We start from the raw sequence: 22,428 nt of genomic DNA, 5'->3' as shown, positions 1-22,428 counted from the left end.
TATCAAGTGATGGGACTCACTTTTCAATTAACCCTGAGAGTCTAATGTAGGAACATCTAAGTAGTTCATTTGGTTGGATCAATTAGCAGTGGAGTTGCTTGGAGATTGTTTTGTTTCTTCATGTTTGTGAAATTAGAGTTGCAGATTTGGATATAGCATCTAGAGATCATTGACTTAGACATATTCGAGATTCATGGCATTTGGATTTGATTCCGGTGAGATATTGATTCTGGTATTGGTCCAGTGTTGGTGTGTTCTTACCCGTTGGTCTTGCAGTGTGTGAAGCGAAGTAGAATTGGGTTGCGGATGGTTTCTGTAACTTGCAGATCATTGAGAAATGTTGTTTTGGACCTGATTGATGTTCTTGGAGGTCCGCACGAAGTTCTAAGCATTATTGGAGGTGCTCTTGGCGATTTGGGCCAACATATTATTGTTTGCACGTTTCATTATGAACTGTTGGATCTTTGGCCAACTTAATCGAGTTGTTGTTGCTTGCAGATGGTATAAAAAGGAAGATAGGTGATTGATTTGAGACAACAGAGGTCCGATGAAGAAAAGATTCTAAACAGATGTAGTTTTCGAAGAGATTCAGGTCCGGGGGGACTGAGGTCCGGATTAGTGTAGACAGTGCAGACTGTTACCGAAGGCCGAATTGTTGAGCAGATGATTTGTGGATCATAGATTGTGGATGATTTTGTAATCCTGGGCTGCGGTCCAACATGTCTAAATCCTGAGGGCATATGTAATCCATTAAACTATTATAAGGATTGCTCTTTTCTGTTTTCCTCGGTTATATCTTGTGTTGTGTCAACCAGATACCAGTATCTTTCATGGTGTTTATGTTTTGGGCTGCAAGGTAGGGTTGTCCTTCATTGGATCTCCCTACCTTGGCTGCACCAGTAGGTTGAGGGTGATATGGAGATTATGTTGGCTACAAATAGCTATTGCATGGTTGTTTTTTCCTACATGTCTGATCGGAATCATGTTTTTGAGGGAGGGCCCTGCTTTTACAATCATATAGACTTGTTCATTAAACCCTGGCATGTGGGGTTCAATTTGGCCAAAAAATTGCCCTCAACGGTTTCTGTCTGGATTTGATTGCCACAGTTTCCTTTGGAGGTTTGGCAAGAGGATATTTTGCAAAGGCTTGTTGCTCTGCTTGGAAAATCAACTGCAATAGCTCAACATACCCTGGATAAAAAGGTAATTACTTTTTCCCATATTTGTGTTGAGATTGATTTCAATAATCTATTGTTGGATTCACTGGAAATCTATCTAGGCTCTTCATCATGGGTTTAACAATTAGATTATGATTCTCTTCCTTTTCAATGTCAGATTTTTCATGAGTATGGACACCTTCTGCATCAATGTCCTAGGGTAAGTAAAGTTGTTATTGTTGGTGGTTCTCCTCCTTTCTCGGCTCTGAAGGTGGATAAAGGGGAAGAAGGAAAAGCCCCTATTAAGGATGGTGGCCTCGATGAGGATGGTTTTATGCCCGCTAAGCCTTGGACTAAGGGGAGGGGACATAAGAGGTCTTATAGGGATAGGCAGAATGATGAGGGCTTCAACTAGTTTGAGGTGTTCGACACTTTGGCCCTGAACGAAGGGATTCTAGTGGAAGTAACTTTTGGGGCTACTGTCATAGGCATGGATGTTTTGCAAGAACAGGGGAATACTGTTATGGGTATGGATGATGGGAAGGAGCAGGGTATTAATCGAAATTTTCAATCTTCGTAGGACCTACGAAATCCTCAAGTGTATCCTAATGTTCTTCATTTGCACGATCTAGGTGACTCTGCAGGTTTGCAAGATGATATCGTATTGGCGAATTTGGCTAAGGAGGTGTTAACATCTAGTAAAGGAAATGGGTCTTCTCAGGCTTTGGGTTTGCAACAACAACCCCTTTAAGAAGGGTCCTTCTGAGAATTCTTTAAAAGGTGGTTGCAAAAAGGATTAGGAGAAGATTAAATTAGTTGGGGAACTATTGATGGACTTTGAGTTTGTCAAGCCCATTGATGCTCACTTTTCCCAATCTCTCCAATGATTATTCTCTCTTGGAATGTAAGGGGGTTGAATAGCATCCCTCGACAAAAAAGCTATTCATGATTTCGTTGCAGTTCATTCTCCATATATCTTTTGTATTTAGGAGAATAAGCTTTCAATTGATTCTATGCTTCAGCGTGCTTCTAATATATGGCTTTTTGGTCAATATCAATGCATTTGGTTCCCTAGGTTGTTTTGGAGGTCTGGCTATTTTTTGGGACCTGAGAAAGATTGTTCCACTTTGCTGGATATCTATTCGTTCCACTCTCTTTATGGTAGCTTCTAGTTTGGAGTCTAGGGAGATTATTATGATTACTAATGTCCTTTTGATCTCTTTCATGAGAATGTGGACCTCCTTCTTTTAATTGATATCAAACCATCTACTTGGAATAATAGACGATGTGGTAAGGAGGCGATTTCTGAACAATTGGATAGATTTCTAGTATCCTACTTTTGGGTGGATGGTAGCTTGATTCCTAGTTCTACGATCCTAGACTGGAGGGGTTATGATCATTGGCCAATGAAATTTTCAGTGGCTTCTTTTAGCATTCCTAAGAACCCCTCTTTTAAGTTTCAACTCATGTGGCTTTGTGATTATTCCCTTAACGACTTAATGGTTTGGTGGAGGAGGGATGGTCGCCCTACCTACGGTACTGTTATGTATTCCTTTGTTAAGAAATTATTGCTTGTTAAATTTCAAATTAAACTATGGAATAGGGTGTGTTGTGGTAACCTTCATTCTATGAAGAGGAATGTTCAGGCACGCCTCGATGTTATCACTCGACAAATTTAGGATCATCATCTCTCAAAGGATTTAGGCAGAGAGGAGTCCTAAGTTGTGAGAGAGTTGGACTGGGAACTTTGTGAGGGGATATTTTTGGAAGCAAAAGGATTGGATTGATTGGCTTCAAGAAGGGGACAGGAAGGGATTCTTTCTCTGCTACAGCTCCACCTTCCAGAATACTTTGTTCTTACTCTATCTACTTCTGCAAAGTTGCTCTGTTTTCTCTCTCTCTCTGTTTTCTCTCTCTCTCTCTCTCTCTCTCTCTCTCTCTCTCTCTCTCTCTCTCTCTCTCTCTCTCTCTCTCTCTCTCTCTCTCTCTCTCTCTCTCTCTCTCTCTCTCTCTCTCTCTCTCTCTCTCTCTCTCTCTCTCTCTCTCTCTCTCTCTCTCTCTCTCTCTCTACAGTCGACTGAGATATCTATATTTTCCACCTCAATCTTTGTCCTGACAGCCACACCTACCAATGTCAAATCTCATCAAATCATCTACTTGATTCAATTCGACTCTGCACACATCTGAGATTACATTTACTGCAAACTTGAATATTTTATTCAAGTTGGTTGTATTGGAGATTTTATTCTCTATCTTGAATATGATCTCAGATTTGTTGCTTGTAGTAAATACATCCTATCTTTCTTTAGATCATTCTCTGTACTTAGATTACTAAGTTTAGTAATCTTTCTCTACCTAAAACAATCAGGAATCCTTCCTCGAGCCACACAACCAGCCTGCAACTCAATCACCATTAATGCATTCTCCATCCTCTGTCAACCTACCTTGAAAAGATCGACAACTACCTCCATCGTCATTGACTTCTGTGTATTAGATATCTTCGTTGTCCACCAGGGAGCCTCATGTCTTCATATGCTTTGTCCAGATTACACGTTCAAAAACGGTCAGCCTCCACGTAAAACCCTTGTGCTTATCGACATGCACAGATGTCGCCAAAAGTCTTATTAATTGATATCCTAGTCACCTGGTCAACCATGGTCAACCGCCATGTGGACTATCGACTTTAACCGAGCTACCTCACTCTTTCCTTTGGTTATCCTGCATCATTATTTACGAGCCCTCTTTAATCATGCAGGCTGGCAGGATGCAATGTTTTCCAATTTATCTTGCCCCGCAAGACTTTTATCCTATGGTCGTTGACATCGCAAGATAGCGGGGGACTTGTCTCCCTTTACTTTTGTTAGCCCGTACGACTCTCAACATGACCTCTTAGCCCATGCGGGATAAGAGACTTCATTGTTCTCTTCGTTCTCATTTATTCTGCAAGGTCCTCTTTTCATTCCTATGCAAGCTGGGGGATCCTTCTCTCGCTTTACTATCTTATCCCGCACGACCATCACACACCCACCTTGGATGGTGCGGGATAGCGAGAACCATTTACCGCTATCTTCATGTTACCCCACACAACCATCGTCTCATCCTACTTAGCACTGCAGGATAGCGGGATACATATCTCGCTTCTCCTTGTGGTTCCCTACATGACCATTGCTTCTCACATTTTCACGACGCGGGATAGCGGGGAGTCTTTATCTGTCCATCGTTTTCTAATCTAGCAAGACCAATACGCTTTTTTCATCAGCGATGCGGGATGGCAGGGGATACATTTCCCTTGTCTTTTTCTTGTCCCCCACGATCACAACACCCTTGTTCATTACGTCGTGGGATAGCGAGGGGTCTTCAACCTCAATGAAACTCTTATCCCGCATGACTAGTGAATCTCACTTTCCAACGTCGCGGGGTAGCGACATGTCAGCTCATGCACAATGGGTCCCACACGAGCATAGCACAGCTTGAGCGAACCACTGAGCCGCCGACACACGTACAAATGTGAACACCTTGACAGATGGGGAGCACTCAAATCAGACTTGGCCTTTTCAATAAAACAAGATACTCTAATAAGCGACAGAAGTTGTCGAGTCGAACCGCCATTCTAGTCAAACTGCCATGAAACAACATATTTGAATCTGCAGTCCTCAAGAATCAAACCCGATGGGTTCATCGCATTGTGAGGCATATGTAAATCAACTCCAACATCGATTTACACTCTGTAGTCCATATTCTTCTGCAGCTTGCAACGTTATTGCATAACCTGCGTGTTATACACTTCTCCCGACTTTGTATTATGCACACCTGCAACCTACTTCTTTGCAACCTCTTGACATTCCTGCAACTTTTATTGACATTCCTCCAACTCTTATTGACATCAATGACGATAATGCCAACACTCATCAACTGGATTTCTTTGTGCTCATTGCACTTTGTAATGTGATGTATAAAATTGTTACTAAACTGATTGCAGAGAGGCTCAAAATTTGGCTATAGTCTGTGATCTCGAATGAGAAAGGGGGTTTTGTGACAGGAAGACAAAAACTGGATGGAGTGGTGGTTGCTTCTGAAGCCATTCACTCTATGGCAGTGTCTAAGGAGAAATCTATGTTCATCAAATTGGATATGACCAAAGCTTATGATAGAGTAAAGGGGCACTTTTTGCAACAAATTCTTATAGCTTTTGGTTTTTGTCAAGAGTGGGTCAATTGGACTATGAGTTGTGTTTCTTTTGTGTCCTTCTCTATTGTTATGAATGGTAAGCCTTTTGAGTTATTTGGAGCTTCCAGGGGTCTTCGCCAAAGGGACCCTCTTTCTCCCTATTTGATTATTATTATGGCTGAGCACCTAGGTAGATTTATAAGTCTTGGGTTTCCCAAGGCTTGATTCGGGGTTGGAGTTGGGGTAATGGACAGCCTAAGCATTCTCATCTCCAAAGTGTGGATGATACTACTCTTACGGACATTGGATGTTTATTTCGCTGCATCGTGTTAGAAAGTGAATGACCACAAATCTTCTATCTATTTTTTTAATACTCTTGAGTCTCTTCAGAGAAGGATTGCCAATATCTTGAGGTTTCAAAGTGGCTCTCTTCCCTTTCTCTATCAAGGGATCCCTCTAGCTATTAGAAGGTCGCTTAGATCATACTAGCAAGATTTGTTGTAGAAGCTTCATCAAAAGGTTAATTGTTGGACTCATAGGTGGTCATCCACTACTCCTAGGGTGCCTCTTCTTCAGTCTTTGATCTAGGCTCTTCCTATTTACAAGAGTTTTGTTCAGGCAGCTCCTATGTATTTTCTTAAGGAATTTGATGCTCTCTCACGTCGCTTCCTTTAGAGTGGTAATTTGCATACTTCTAAGTGGAGCTTAGTTAAGTGGGAGTCTGTGTGTAGGCCAAAGGAGGGGGGTCTTGGTCTTCCCTCTACTATCCTAAATGGGCAAGTTCTAACCGCCAAGTTATATTGGCACTGGTGTACCTGTCAAAGTCAGGTTTGGGTTTGCATTCTCACGCATAAGTATCAAAACAAAGTTCACTTTCTAGATGTTCCTCGCTATCATTTGAAGGGAAGGGGTTCTATGATTTGGCGCACACAGAAAACTAGGGCTCAGCTAGTTAAGAGTGGACTATTTTGGATATGCAATAAGGGCTTTGAAGCTCTTTTTTGACTGGATTCTTGGGATGGCAATCCTCCTATTCTATCTTTGTATCCACACCTCCAATCCCTTTGTGATAGTTCGACTTTTCAAAATTTAGGGTTGGTTGCTAGTTATAGATGGAAGGATTCTTGTGAATGGCCACCAAGTGTATCTACGAAGGCTCGTAAAGAGTTGGCTCAGATTCTTGCTTCTCGTGAATGCAACACTTTGGTGGGGCGGGATGTTTTGTCGTGGGATAGAGATTCAACTAGTAAATACTCTATTGTTGCAAGGTACTTAGAGCTTGTTAGACAGTTGTTTGGTGGTATTAAGGTGCCTTGGTGGAAACAGGTGTAGAATTGGCACTTCTAATTCTCTAGGACCCACTTTCATTATCTGGCGTATTTGGTTGGATAGGAATCATAGGGGTTTTAAAGATGCTAGGATGGTTGTTCAACACTTGGAGGGGTGGGGTGGTGGGGGGGAAGCGAAGTTGATATTTGCAATCGGTTCAATTTTCCTCTTCAAGGAGGTGTTCCTTATTCTAGGGTGAGGTGTGTTAGTTAGGTTATGAGAAGTAGATGAAGACATCCTTTGCGGAAGATAAATTGAGAGGGTCGTTGTGTCCCTCCTCCTAAAGGGAATCCTGGCTATGCTAGTATTGGAGTTGGTCACGACAGCTCTGGAAATGTCCATTTTATTTTTTTAGTTTATAAGGGTCTTCATATGAATATTTACATGAAGGCTCGTCATTTTCTATGTTGCGGAACGTAATAGTGTTCTCGGCTGAAATGAGATTATTTGTGAGTGATTCTCAAGTGGTAGTGACTTTGTTGAATGAGCAACAGCTATACGATGTCAATTGGCACTTAGCTTTGGTTATTAGACTAATTCTTCAATTATGTGGCTCCTTAGAATCTATTACTTTTATTCATATTCCTAGGGAATGGAATGGAGTAGCAAATTGTTTGACCAAATGGGCCTCTGATCAAATGTAGAATTAGAATGTTTAGATAGGAGACAATTATCTCTGGAATTGTCTCACATGTTGGATCACTCAATGGAAATAGATAGGAGTGTGTAATGCTCTTTTTTCTATTGGGCAGTTAGCCCTCCTTGCTTTGTATCTTTTTTGTGATTCAATAATTTTTTACCCCTTTTAGTCAAAGAAAAAAAAACATGTATAAATAGTGACAGAGGGATAGAGAAAAGAGATAAAAAGATAAAGATAGTGGGGGTAGATGGGTAGAGAGATAGATAGGGAAAATGAGAGACATGGGGAGAGATGGAAAGAGGAAAAGAGAAAGACCGAGAGATAAAGGGTGAATAGAGAGAAGTTTCAAAGAGAGGGAAAATATAGAAAAGAAGAAAGTGGGCTAGAGAGAGAAAGATGGATGAAGACAGAAATAAAAAAAAGAAGAGGGGTAGAGAGAGAGAAATGGAGAAAAAAGAGTTTTTAAAAGATGAAATCAATTGAAAAAACTAAACCATGCAAGTGAAAGTGAGAGTGTGACACATAGAGAGAGAGAAGTTAAAAGGGTTGAATCAATTGAAAAAAGGACTAAACTATGCAAGTGATCTGATAGAAGTTATGATGCACGCCCTTTCAAAGTGTGTTATGTAGTGTGGCAAGCCCAACCACAGTTTAACATTTTTTTTTTTGTGATCTATGTAAATCATGCATTTCCTAAATAAATATTAATTCGTCTAATACAAATTTGTTTACGCACCAATTGACCAAAAGTTAGCTTACTAAAAACTATAAACTTTTCATTTGATTACAAAAGAATGGCACATTTCTATTGTTACAAAATCATATCACTACCAAGCTCAAACATGCGGTGCAACATAACTTAAAACTAAATATACTCTAGGAAAATCAAGTCTCCATAATGCTTTACAATGCTCCATTTCCTTATTGCATCTTACTTCATCCATCAATACTGCTTCATTTTCGCACTAATAAAACTAAATATAATGTAGGAAAATCAAGTCTCTATAATGCTTTACAATGATCTAATTTCTTATTGCATCTCACTTCATCCATCAATACTGCTTCATTTTCCTACTAATATTTTGTAGAGAGGGAGAGTAATGAACCTAAGATTGTGTACAAATCTAATTCCCTAACAATGATACTAAGTGCCTTTAATTAGTTGTTTCATACCAACAATCCAAATATGGCATGCATCCATAGGGAGCTACAATCAAGCAACACATCATTTAAGACCTCCAATAATTCAACTTTGAGACTTCTTCAATGTATCCATTGCACACTAAGGTGTTATTACTCGTAAATCATCTATTTATTTATTTAAATAACTAAAAGTTAATAAGATGAGAGGTTGTGACCTAAACACCAACCCCTTGGATTATCTTAAATATAGGCAATCATATTGAAAGTATATAATAAATATATTGCATATATTTGATGGTATATGTGAGAGACAAGATTGCATGATAGGTATACTTGTGCATTATATACTTATATAAAGCTATTATGGAAAGGAAATGAAGAAGATATTATATTATATGAGTTCTTGTTATATCTATATTTGTACAGACTCATTGTAAGTTTCCTCGTATATTTGATGATGCTTTGTGGGGGGTTTCGCTGACAATGATTTTCCCCACATAAATAATGTATAGTGTATATTTTTATTTCATTTAATTCTCATTATCATTTCTTGTTTCTATATTTAAGTGATTAATTTTCTAAATCTTTGTTCTTTAACAAAAGCAATCTTGTGGATTGTATAGCAAGAAAAGAATTATCAAACAACCCTACAGTAGCATGAGGAAATGCATGATGTCATACAATATATTTAGAGCACCCAAAATTACTTTCATTTCAAACGGTGGAGATAATAAATGATTGTGCAATGACAAAAGAATCACCCATAACCATACCTTGTATTTATGTTTTTTCTTTCAATGCAAGACTTATATTGTATTTTGCTTTCTAACTTCATGAATTCACCTTAAACTTCATTAAATTAAGAAACTTTTATTTGCAAAACTAGTTGAGTTGTACAATATGGGTAGAGTCCCTTATAACATCCATTAGCACAACACGAAACAATATGCTCTAAATTTAAACTTCAATCATTTCTAATTTCTCTATTTTAAGTGTGCCTTCATCATTAGTTGAGTCTAGTTTCGATGCTTCAATAGAGTCCACATGATTGATCATTTTCAACCCCAAATCCAAGGCATTTCCAAACATACATTAGTTTGATATTACCTTGTAATCCAAAATTTATGTTGTCCATCGAAAGCTATTTAGACTTCATGTCCTCCTTACTTCCAAATTGAGGTGTCAATTTCCCACCTTATATTTTGTAAACTATACAAGAAAAGTTTTATGAACAAATCATTCACAGTCATCTCATTCTTTTCCTTTTTCTTCTTTGATTTCACAAAGTTACAATCAAACTAAAAGATTTCATGCTCTTCTATTTGCCAATGGGAGAGAGACACCTAAGAGAGTTAGCTTTGTCTTTTGAAAAAGATTACAACTCTAAAACTCATTCATCATTCAACTCAATGGAACCTCAATTTTTGCCTTTTGAGCATTCTTCATTAAATTTTGAATTTGGTTATCCATCAAATGAGGCTACTTTTTCATTTACTAAACAATTCTTCAAAAATATGATGTATTTCCAACTTTTAATTTTGATAAATGATATTTTCTTCTTCCAGTTATCATCAGCCTTGGCCCAATAATGCATCATAGGCCTTCTCCTTGAGAGAGATTACCATGAAATTCAAAATGAATGATTGGTACTTGATCATCTTTTGGGCAATGAGTATTCTAAGCAACTTTCTATCGTGGTGACCAAATCATAGGTTTCTCCAAGTTTCCTCGAGAAGCACGTTCACACCAAATCTGCCATTAGCAATGGTATTGGTGAGTTTACTTCCTAGTATCTCCATATGTAGTGTTGTTACAATCAAGCTAAGTTCAGTGTCAGGAACATGGAGTCAATCACTTGCTTCCCTAGCAACAACGTCAATGTTTACTCTTTAATAAGAGTAATAATTGAAATAATGAAAAAAAGTAGGTATAATGCACACCACATTGAGCAATAGAAGTTTCATCCAATGGAGTTCTTTACATATAGGTAGGTCAAGGATGATCAACAAAGTATCAAACATTTACCCTATCTATGATAATTGAATTTGATGGGGTGCCAATAGTTTTCAGCTAAGACCAAGCCATTAGAAACCACTAAACTAATCATGACAACTTATCAAAGCCTGACAAATACTAACAAAACAGTCAGCACTAACAACTAATTACAAGTTATATTTGGCCTAATTACGAACATACCCTATGTAGTGCTAAAACCACGAGTCAAAGGACCTTCCCCTAAGCAAGCACTAGTAAGATTAATAATATCAATAGTTCTTAGATGTGTAAAATAATGAGCTTGTATCTGTTTGCAGCATTTTGTTTTTCTTGGTTTTTTCCTTATCCATCTCCTTGCTTCTTCCAGTGTAATGTTGTTGGCATGAACTTCCTCTGTTTTTCAATAACATTACCCAGGAAGAGAGCACTACCATAAACTAAGACTGCATGGCACACACAGACCACAGTGAGAATCATTCATTCTCTGTGTTTCCCTTTTCAATCATCTTGCACCAATTAAAGCACAACATGCAAATGCCAATTAACAATATATTTTATTTCTGCAAAAATGGTGTATGAGATAAAGTGTAATTTCCCCACTTTGAAATAGAGTTTAATGGTAAATAATAATAATAATAATAATAAGATTAAAATTCAAAAGAATAAAAATTAAATTCAAAATTAAATTATGAAAGAATATAATTAAATATAATTAATAAGATTAAAATTCAAAAGAATAAAAATTAAATTCAAAATTAAATTATGAAAGAATATAATTAAATATAATTAAAAATTTAATAAAGTTAATGAATGGTCAAAAGTCATGGAATGAAAAGTTGTGACTCCCTCAAACATGAGATATAAAAGGGAGAAAAGTACCTCATTTGGGAGGGGATAATTGTGGAATCAGAAATGCAGATCTGATTTAAATAATAAGTGCAGATCTGATCATGAAAGGTTGTGTCCCTTTCAAAGGGCAAATATAATGAAGAGTTGCACTCTTTCAAAGCGTGCTAATGGTGGAAAGGGCATACATGATGAAGAGGTGTGACCTCTCCCTCACATTAAGAGAAATAAAGGAAAGGAATCAAAAGCATCCAGTGATATAACCATGGATCAAATCAGATCAGATCAGAAATGTTATTAAGTTACAGGTAGTAACATCTTTGTTCTTGGTGGTATGCATGGGGATGAGCTGAATATGTATGCTCAACATATGAAACCTGATAATGTTCTTATGCAGAATTTAATAGTAATATTAATATAGACTGCAATATGTATGACAGTTTAATAATGCCTTTCTATCACTAACTGTTCATATGACGATCAAGTAAATTATATGTTTGAGTCTATAATACCTTTCAATCTCACCATCCAATTATGGATGGAGAATACAAGGAAGCAAGAGCACTAGGCTCCAGCAGGTATGCCAACCCCGAGTGTGGGCCAAGAGGCCAAGTTGATGAGGTCCTTGGTGCTCTTGGGCTTGTTGGAGAGGGATAGATTCGAGGCGCCTTGGGTGACTCTCCTTGAGCTCCATAATGGAAACTGGTGTAGGAAGGGAAAGGGTTGTTGAATCCTTCATATAAATATGCAATACACAAGAATGCTGAATATATAGTCTATCAAGGCATAATGGAAATTTTGATTAATCTGTTGTGCAAGGTCCAGACCAAACTAATAATAATGTTTGCAAAAGAAACCAATATCTCAGAACAACGAAAATTAAGAAGGTTTCAAACTTAAACACTATCCAGAAAAGCAAAGAAATGCGGTGTAATTTGTTTCAGAGAGGAATCATCAGAAGAGAAATTCTTCTCAGATCTGTAAACTGCAAATAGAATGTTTTAATTATTGTCTAGATAACTAAAAGGAAATGAAGATACCAAAGTGTATGGCGTACGTCATGCCAAGCAGGTCAGGCCTCAAGCTAATACCAATTGGAAAAGCAAACTTTAACCTGTTGTTTTAGAACCCTGGATTTTCGATCAAAGAGCAGGGAAGTGTAACAAAAACTTGCATTGTATCCACTTTCCAGGATACTGACTGAAAGAGCATTGGATAGGAGCCATGAACGTTGCTAACATTTCAAAGAGTAGTAACATACGATGATTTATATAAAATGTGAAAAGCCTGAATAAGAAAGAAACATTGCTCCTGCTCATGTGAAAGGATAAAAGTTTGGGAAAAGTAAACAACCAACAAACAAATAGCTCAAAAAAACTGTCCATACAATGTATCCCAACTTGAAACCAATTTGAGAGGATTCCATAAAGTATGATGCAAACCAATATATTGGAGGACTCACAGACAAGAAACGTGTTGCAACCTGTCAAAGACAATAAGGAATAAATTAAAAACAATTACAAATATATACTTTAAAGTTTAAAAGCATGACATCCTCTTTAAAACGTATAATGTCTTAAACTGAACACAAAAAATATTTTTCTTCGTACCTGTACATGCATGACAAAGCATGCAATAAAAATCATGAAAGCTAGCTGTAGTATAAATGGAACTGTTAAACATGAGAATAACCCTTTTTCCATCTGAGAGCTACTAAAATTTTCATTTGAATGCTCAACACCAGTGACAGCCTGTATATTTGTATGTTTATTCATTTTTGCTCCCTTTCGAATGTGCACATCTGCCAAAATATTAAATTCCAGAATTAGTCATTAGCAATAGATGTTGATTGGAGAAAGGAAGTGAAAGAGGAAGTGAAAGATGTAGGTGAACTTTAATTTAGACTACTAGATTTTTTTTAGGCTTATGTAGAGCAAGGTCCTTAAAAATTAAAATGTACACATATATTAACTTGTAAGCAATAAAAAGAAGCAGAACAGAAGAACAGTTTGCATACTTTGATGATGAACAGGATCCAAAAAGTCAATTCAAAATGCAGCAAAGCTAAAGAAATAGAGTGTCTACAATTAAATTGTTAAAAAATAGTCTTTCTTATCCCATTTCCTTTGATTACAGTTCTAGATTTCTCCCTTGGGGCTTGGACTTTCAATATCATTGACCTCATCAACCTAGACATGTATACAACCTTGAGAGATTCCACACAATGGTTATGAACTATGCTAATAGCCAAGTGCATCATTATGCCATTTTTCTGGCTGATAGAAAGTCCTGTAGAACCGAAAGGCAGGGAGCAGGGAGGATTCCGTTTGGACCTCTAGATTATTAACCAAGCAATCACATTTGGAGATATTACTGAAAATATCAAACATCAACATGAATAAATCTTAGATTATTTTCTGACTTCAATACATTTCCAACACAGTTTGTGAACACTTTCCTAAAAAGGGGTCCAACATTTTAGAGTTCCAAAAGGTCATCAAGGTAACAATTATAACACCATATGATGGTAATTTCTAGCATCTAGTTAGGACGATCATAGTCCAAGGCAACAAAAATACACAGGAATTATAAATATTTTAAAGAAATAGATAGTTTTGTTTCGGTGGGATTTTCACCACATGGAGTACAATAATTCTCAAGTCATTACTTCAATTACTATTTTTTTGAATATTCTCCACTGGTGTAGCTGTTAATAATCCTAACGCAAGGGTACCGACAAAACATGCAAGCACCTCTAAGTGATGTTAGTAATGGAGAGAAAAAGAAGCTAACAGATCAACCCAGGGCTTGCACTTCCCTTTTTTATCTATGTAATGCCTTTTAGGCATGCTTTGATTCACAATCATTACTTCCAGCATTTTAGGAATGGACTTGAGAATGGAATATCCCAAATTGATAACAATCACAACTGACCATTTGACTTTGAGTGATCTGCTAGTGCAAAGCAAATAGTTCAAGATGTAATGGGAGCTTACATACCAATATTATAACAGGCTCAACAAGACAATGCTACCACAAACAACAACGATATCCAGTAAAACTTTAGGAGTTTTATTAACAAGGACATGAGCATATAACGGACATCTTTGATTGTATGACAACAGGAAATTCATTTTATACAGAAAGCATGAATGCTAGTTGTACCACAATCTAAGCTGTCTTATACCCTTCACTTGTCTAGTACTTATATTTTTTAGTTAATTTTAGACTAAAGTTTTATTGTTCGAATATAAATATTAGTACAGTTTCCTTCCGACTTCTGGCATTCTTCAAATTTGCAAACATGAAAAGATAAGACAATAGAGCAATATAATTTTTGCACATCCAAAATAGCAGAGCTTACTCATCTTTAATTTCAGAATCAATAAAGTATAGCTTACTCTCAGATGCCGATGAAAGTGTAAATGCTGAATTAGGAAACTCTTCTGTCCGCATGGCAATCTCATTCAATTTTTTCCTCCTCTGTACAAAATAGAATATAGAAGCTGTTTCCCTCTCTGCATAAGAAGCTTTAAATCCTAAAGAGAAAAGAAGCCAGGAATTTTTCACTGCATATTCAATAACTGAACAAGCCCCTAGCAACAACATTGGTGATGCTAGAAGAAAGTTGGGTAATTGCTTAAGCTGGAAATAGCGCAAGAAGCCAACCTCCCTGTGGCAAAAAGAAGAGAGTAAAAGGGTAAGTGACATTATGACCATTTTTAAACCAGTTGATAAAGAACAGAAGCAGCAAATTACCAGTAATGGCTTTGAACAAAACCATATAGATAAGGAACATTAGCTGTACACCAGGGTCTGCTTCCTTGAGACGATGACTCGCCATGACAAATATTTAAGAATCCATATAATTGAAAAAACAGGAATGGAGCAAAGACACACACTGATCGTAGACAAGCAACAAAAAGAACCTGTAATGCCAACTACACAACAGAATACCTTAATTAGCCTACATGAAGGAAATATTTGTTAACTCAAAATCATTGTTGCATACATCCAAATAAGCAAAACCAATAAGATTCTTAAGAGGGTAAGGCATCAAAGAACAAAACAAATTTACCTGCTTGGAATTTGAAGGCAATTGGATACAGGAACAAGTTTCAGAGATGTCCAAGGCACTCCAAAATTTCAGGGAAAATAAGATAGAGACAAAAGGGTACGTGAACATACAAATAATTGGAAACTTAAAAATAATTTTACAGATTATTCTGTAAATATTCACAAAATAATTAACAGACATGGACCAACACCTAACTGGTAATTCTTAATCTACAATAGAAATATTCAAGTAGCACAGTGGTGTTCTTTAAGTCCATAGATGGCCTTGCATTGAGAATGTTGTCCAAATTGTCATTTACAATGCAGCAACATATGCATCTGCAGAGAGATTTATTATGGAAAGACATCCCACATTGCTTGAATTTGGTGGTAGAGGACATTGGGAAGATTTGATGGGTCAAAAGTGTAGTTGAAAACACTAAACAAGTTACCAGATTTATTTACAACCATACTTGGATGAGGATCATTCATTTGATGAGAGATAACACGAATGGCAAGGAGCTTGTGTGACTGATAATGACACAATTTGCCACCCACTTCCTCACTTTGCAGTGCCAAAAAGACCAAAGGGAGAAAGCAAAAAAAGAGTTTTTGACGAGTTCATAAAAAATGCAGAGGAGATATTCAAGGTAAGTAAAAATAACAAACAAAAATGTTATAGGGAATTTAACTACTTGCTGTTTTTTTTCTTTTTTGAGGTTAATTTTGTAATAATTTAAAATCTGTTTTCAATTTTTTAGGTGATAGAAACTTTGGTCAAAGTTCTATGTTTGGTGGACAGATTACCTCTATGAGGCCATGGATTGGAAAAGAGAGGCCATTTTGTGTTATATGGTGGAAACAAAAGAAAATATGAGATCATTTGGCACATAATTTATCACCAATGTACAAACCAAAGCCACAAATTGATACATACTTGGCCTACTACCACAACCCAAAGTTCTACTTCTCTAATACATTTAAGGTTGATGAGGAGGTCTGGTAGGCGTCATTTTGTGCATTGATCAGATGGTACCAAATAATGAGATAAACGAAATACTTCTTGATGAGCTGGAGGTCTACAAGAGTGCATGGGGAGGCATTTTTCTTCAGCTCAAGCAATTCAAAGGAAGGAAAAATGATAGCAGGTAAACAAATATCCTTTAATTTTTTTCTTAATACTAGAAATTAGAAACTAGAAACTTGAAAGTTTGAATAAGGTTCTAATTTTTTTACTTAACTCTTATATTTTTTTAATATGTTTTATTTATAAATTTGTGGTGGTAGAATTATAGTGCTGACATACCAAATCTTCAAAGGGTGGTCATTTGGGTTTTGTCCTAGCCTTGTAATGCTTCTAGGTTTGAATGCGGTTGGAGCCTATTTGAAAGTATTATCATGAAGAAAAGCAACAAGTTTACCCATGAGCACCTCAATGGCTTTGTCTTTGTTTGGTACAACCTTCACATTCAAACCAAAAAGGTACAGGGTCCTTCTCATGATGCCATTGACTTGGATGACATTGATCATTTTGCTGATTGGGTTGTCGAAGAAGAAGATAATGATATCATGTTTATTGATGAAGACTTGCTGAACTGGTGAGAGCAGCAACAGAAGCAGCAGATGTGGATGCATTTGAGGAAAACGAAGAAAGTTTTGAGAAAATAATTAATCCTTGTGTTAATACCGACTTACCTTCTAGTTTGAGGCCTGAAAATTTGTTAGAGTAGGAGGGGTAAGAGGACCTAAATTGAATTTGGCTGTTTTAGACATATGTAAACAATTATTATTTATAATTTTGTTGTAATGTTTGACTTTGAAATCTCAAATTTTGAACATTCATATGACATGTAATGTTTGAATTATAACAAATTAATGAGCATGTTTGTATTATAACAAATTGATGAGCATAGTAGGCAATTTTGTTCTCTAAATGCATTAATTTCTGTTTTTTATTGTGTAATTATGTTTTTTCTTTAGGACACCATAGAGACCTTCTTGATCTGCTTGAGACCACCTTGATCTTGATGACACCATTGAGACCTTCTTGATCCAATTGAGACCTCCTTGATCTTGATAACACCATTGAGACCTTCTTGATCCACTTCATTAGGAGATCTTGATTACAGCTCTTATGAAATTGCATCATCTTCTTTGAATATCGTGAGGGTATCATCATATCCAAAAGGCCCAAAACCCCCCTAATTGCATGTAGAATTTGTTGAATTTGGACAAAGTCACCAGGTGAGGTAAATTTATTTGTTGAAGGAACCATACGGCCACTATGAATTTTTGTTTAATTTGGCACGATACTGTATAGGCTCATTTGTTCATAGTACCCACCAAGTATGTAGCAATGGGGGCTAAGCAACAATAGCCACAATCTCACCACTGATAGTGCTAGGCTGCTAGCAATAACAAACCCACCACTAGAAACCCTTCCCCCACCGACTACTCTACTAGCCTCCAACGTTTTCCACACAACAGTACCAACCTATGCTCCATCCCAAGGGTGCCAAACCATAGTTATTGCCAGAGGCAATTTCCTGCCCACACATTGTAGTTTCAATTTTAAAAATAGTGGTTTTGGTAGTATGATAAGCTGTTTTCAAGAACAATTTACAATTTTGGCATATTCTAGCATCAAGAAATATTCTAGGGCATCTTCAAATATTGCTCTACAAATGTTAGCATGGCGTCATCCATTTCCTCCTATCCTACTTCCCTCTCCATTTGAGTTTTGGTTTTTGTACTTAAAGTTCAACGACTCCATTCTTGCCCTTTTTTGCTTCTTTTTGCATTTTTTGAGAACTTCATGTTGGTGTGAATAGGGTATATTACCTAGCTAGTTCCTATTTAGATCTTATTCACATTTATTAATTAAGTTCACTTGGGGTACATAGGATAAGTCATATGATTGTGACACATCTCATAATCTTATAATATCTTGATTCTTATCCTCTCACCTTGCTATAAAAGCAAGGCCTCTCTTGTACCTTATGCATCATTGATTCATTTGATCATTTTATCATATTTACATCATTTGATAGAAAAGAACTATTCTCTCATAATTGATTTCTCTTGTGTTTTCATTAGCTCCTAGATCTTCAATCGCTACCTCTATAGCCAAATCTTGCATGGTATAGAACATTTCATACCAACTCTTACACAGTATCAAAGCTTGTGGAATCGTTTTTTGTTATTCTTTTTGAGAGATCTAGGATTACAAATCTTGACTACTCTGTATGCTCTTCTCCTATCATGTCCCTGCCATGACATTTCAGTCAGCATTGAACAGAATTTGGAAATTGTCTTACTAAATGTAAGACTCACAATTTCCTTCATCGCAACAAGCCCACAACTCTGCAGTAGACCATATACAATAGGAATTATTATATATGTCAACCAATGCTTGCTTATAGGGGTCGCTCCTCCCTCATTCAATAACAGCGATGTCATTTAATTCATAACTGGTAATTAGTTAGACTTAGAAATGACGTCTAGAACTGGAACGGTTCATTAAGGTGAAACAAGGCATCCCAAGGCAAGGAGTAATTATGAAGAGGTAGCAACCAAAGGACGCCTCTTCTACAACCATCACACCCATAGGGAAAGATCATGACCTCCCACCATCGAAGGAGGAATATAAAAGATCATTCAAACATCCAAGAGACATCAGTGATAGAATTCAGACTGGATGTTTGAGAAGACACTGAACATTCTACAATTCAATTATATATAATTGTTTGGTATTTGTTCCATTGTGCATAACAGAATAAACACCACATTAATGAATATACCCCTATACACAATCGACTAAATAATATATTGCTATTATGATTATATCACGGTACCTGCATCTGATTTGCGAAATTCTTTAATTTATTAATTATATGTTAAGTACGTGTATGATACTGGAATCTTTCATGTTTTCTGAGTACTTCCAGCCATGATAGAAGTAGGCTTGCAAGAGGGGTACGGAGATGGGTCACTCCTCTATGAGGAGACTAGATGATTCCATGAGGCCAAGGGGGTGCAAAGGGTATTGCCTTGGGCCTAGAGGAGATGGCTTCCGAGGCACCCTGTTGTAACCTCTTTCCCCTGTCATGGTGCATCAATACTGGGAGACCAATCATAGAGAGGAGGAGGTTGGCAAGATGAGGGGATAACAGAAAGTGGACACCTCGCTAGGTAGACCACCTCATATGGATGGCATAGGCCACATGAGGCCAAGAGGGATGTGTTGTGAGGTATTCACACATCGCCATTGCAAATGGGAACCCCCCCACTTTTGCTTTCTAGGTTGTGTTAGGGTCTTTTCTATTAATCTTTGCATTGAAGGGATAGAGTTTCTCAAGTATCTAGAGGGTCATCATGTCAAGTTGAGTAAAGTCAAGTGAAAGGACTAAGTCAAGAGTCTTTCCTAAGGATGCGTACCTTGCTCCCTCGCTGGAGTGAAATTTGCCCAAGTACCTTGATCCCGTACCTTGCAAAGGTCCTAGAGTGAATTCTTTCACCAAGGGCATGTACCTTCCAAAGGTCACAGAGCGAATTTCCTCCATAGGTGTTCTTAAGGGTCGAATTGATGATGCTTTCATGTGGAAAGATTGGGAAACTTAAGGTCAAAACCAACCAAGTGAAAGAGAATTTTGGAGTCACGTACCTTCCGAAAGATCCAAAGCGAATTTTTGCATTTAGCTCCCATACCTTGCCAAGGCTCAAGAGCGAATTCCTTCACAAGGTCGTGTACCTCCCAAAGGTCCTAGAGCGAATTTCCAAGTCATGTCCTTGCTAAGGTCCTAGAGCAAATTTCAAGCCATGTCCTTAGACAGGTCCTAGAGTGAATTTCGAGTCTTGTCCTTGCTAGAGTCCTAGAGCAAATTTATCCAAGTGAAGATCAAGAGTGAAAATTTCATCAAGGTCCTGTCCTCCCAAAGGACATAGAGCGAAATTCTTTTACCAAGGTCATGTACCTCCCAAAATTCCTAGAGCAAATTTTGATTTGGTGTACCTTAGTAAGATCATAGAGCAAACTTTTTCACCTTGACCCTGTCCTTCCAAAGGACAGAGAACGAACTTTTTCACGTTGACCCTGTCCTTCCAAAGGACATAGAGCGAATTTTTTCACCTTGACCATGTCCTTGCTAAGGTCCTAGAGCGAATGTCCTTGTTGAGGTCCTAGAACGAATGTCTTTGCTAAAGTCCTAGAGCGAACTTCATCTCCAAGCCATGTACCTTGTCAAGGGTTTAGAGCGAACCTTTCCACTTAACCATGTACCTTGCTCAAAGCTTGGGGCGAAAATTTTTATCAAGAGATATCAAGTCAATGTACAGACATCAAAATCAAGTGGCCAATTCACTAGCTCAAGCCACACGAGGTATCGCAATAGAGTGTGAGATCTCATTGAAAGTTTCAATGCTTTCAATATCAAGTCAGTGTATAGACATCAAAATCAAGTGGCCAATTCACTAGCTCAAGCCGCCAACTCTTTAGCATCACTTGCCATGGAGGGATTGAAGAAATTCACAATAGAGCTCACTCCAGTGCCCTCAATCCCCGTTAATATTAAAAAATTTCAAGTCTTCGAAGACGACAAACATATACTAGACTTCTTGACCAATGCAGATGTCTTCTTGAGCCAAATCATCAACGAGGAAGATATAGGAGCAGAATTGGATCCAGAAGGTATTCTAAACTTGAAAACTAATACTATTCCAAAAGGAATGGTAGAATTGGATAGAATTTTTTATCCAAACAAGCTGCGAGCTATCAAGAGCCATGATATAGAAGGGAATGCATGCGAAACAGTAAATTTGGGCAACGACGGAGAAATCAAGTACGTATTCATAGGAATGGCCTATACACCACAAGAAAAGGAAGATATATTGAGGAACATGAAGGACTTCCCAGATGTCATCGCATGGAGTTACGAAGACTTGAAAACATATGATACTTCAATCATCACACATACAATACCTTTGAAGCCCGAGAGTAAACCCTTCAGGCAGCGACAGAGGCCAGTAAATCCACTTTTGGAACCACCGATATATCAAGAAGTTAAGAAACTACTCTCAGCTAAAATCATTTTTCCAGTAAGGCACTCGACATGGGTAGCCAACTTGGTTCATGTACAAAAGAAGAATGGAGAAATCAGATTATGTGTGGATTTCAGGAATCTCAATAGAGCTTCGGAGAAGGACAATTACCCGTTACCATCATTAGATGAAGTATTGCAAATAGTCAATGGGTCACAAATGATGTCATTTCTGGATCGATACTCAGGATAAAACCAAGTGATGGTTGAACTAGAAGACAGACTAAAGATTGCCTTCACGACCAAATGGGGAACATTTTCCTAGAGGAGAATGCCTTTTGGGCTTATTAATGCAAGTGCTACTTTTCAGAGAGCCATGGACATTGCATTCTGAAATTTGATAGGAAAATGTATCATCATCTACATGGATGATATCACAGTGTTCTCCAGGAAGAGGGAAGATCATGTGGATGACTTAAGAAAAGTTTTTCAAAGGTGTCAAAGATATGGAATATCATTAAACCCGAAGAAGTGCATGGTTGGAGTCACCGAAGGAAAACTGCTGGGACACGTCATTTTAGAGAAAGGAATCTCTATAGACCCAGACAAGGTGAAAGCAATATCAATGATCAACTTGCCAGCAAGAAAGAACTCAAATCATTCTTTGGCAAAATCAACTTTGTCAGGAAGTTCATCACAAGCTTTGCGGAGATAATAAGGCCATTGAATGAGATGCTCAAGAAAGACGCCAAGATGGAGTGGACGACACTAGCCAAAAGGGCATTCGAAGAAATTAAACAAGCAGTATTAATCAGTCTAGACTACACAAAGCCTTTCTATCTATATTCCTTTTCTTCAGAACATACATGTGCGGCCATCTTGACTCAAAGAAGTGAAGAAAAAGATGAGAACCTGATTGCATTCATGAGCACACAACTCAAAGACGCAGAGCTGAAATATCCAAATATTGAAAAGAAGGCTTATGCTCTAGCCAAGGTGATCAAAAAGTTTAGACACTACATTTTGAGAACTAAAGTGTACGCCATAGTGCTTGATGCAG

At 37.5% G+C, this 22,428-nt stretch overlaps 1 protein-coding gene across 2 annotated transcripts in view; it reads right to left on the bottom strand.

The window, feature by feature from the left end:
• Positions 1 to 9,848: 9,848 nt before the first annotated feature.
• The window catches only part of LOC131069026 (uncharacterized), a 53,510-nt gene continuing 40,930 nt past the window's right edge, over positions 9,849 to 22,428 (bottom strand). Inside the window, exons 5-9 of one of the 2 annotated variants that reach the window (XR_009112093.2) lie at positions 15,037 to 15,218; positions 14,679 to 14,950; positions 12,888 to 13,078; positions 12,318 to 12,760; positions 9,849 to 10,188 (exon numbers count right to left, since the gene is read on the bottom strand). Coding sequence is in view for 1 of the 2 variants with exons in the window: in XM_058004323.2 (XP_057860306.1) it covers positions 12,593 to 12,760; positions 12,888 to 13,078; positions 14,679 to 14,950; positions 15,037 to 15,218 (813 nt within the window). In the remaining variant the exon portion in view is untranslated. Of the gene's footprint in view, positions 10,189 to 12,155; positions 12,761 to 12,887; positions 13,079 to 14,678; positions 14,951 to 15,036; positions 15,219 to 22,428 lie in introns of those variants that run through there. The other variant, XM_058004323.2, reaches the window with a different exon arrangement.

This window comes from Cryptomeria japonica, chromosome 4 (genome assembly GCF_030272615.1).
Source record: "Cryptomeria japonica chromosome 4, Sugi_1.0, whole genome shotgun sequence".
NCBI classification, from domain to species: domain Eukaryota; kingdom Viridiplantae; phylum Streptophyta; class Pinopsida; order Cupressales; family Cupressaceae; genus Cryptomeria; species Cryptomeria japonica.
This window is presented reverse-complemented; position numbering and strand designations above follow the sequence as displayed.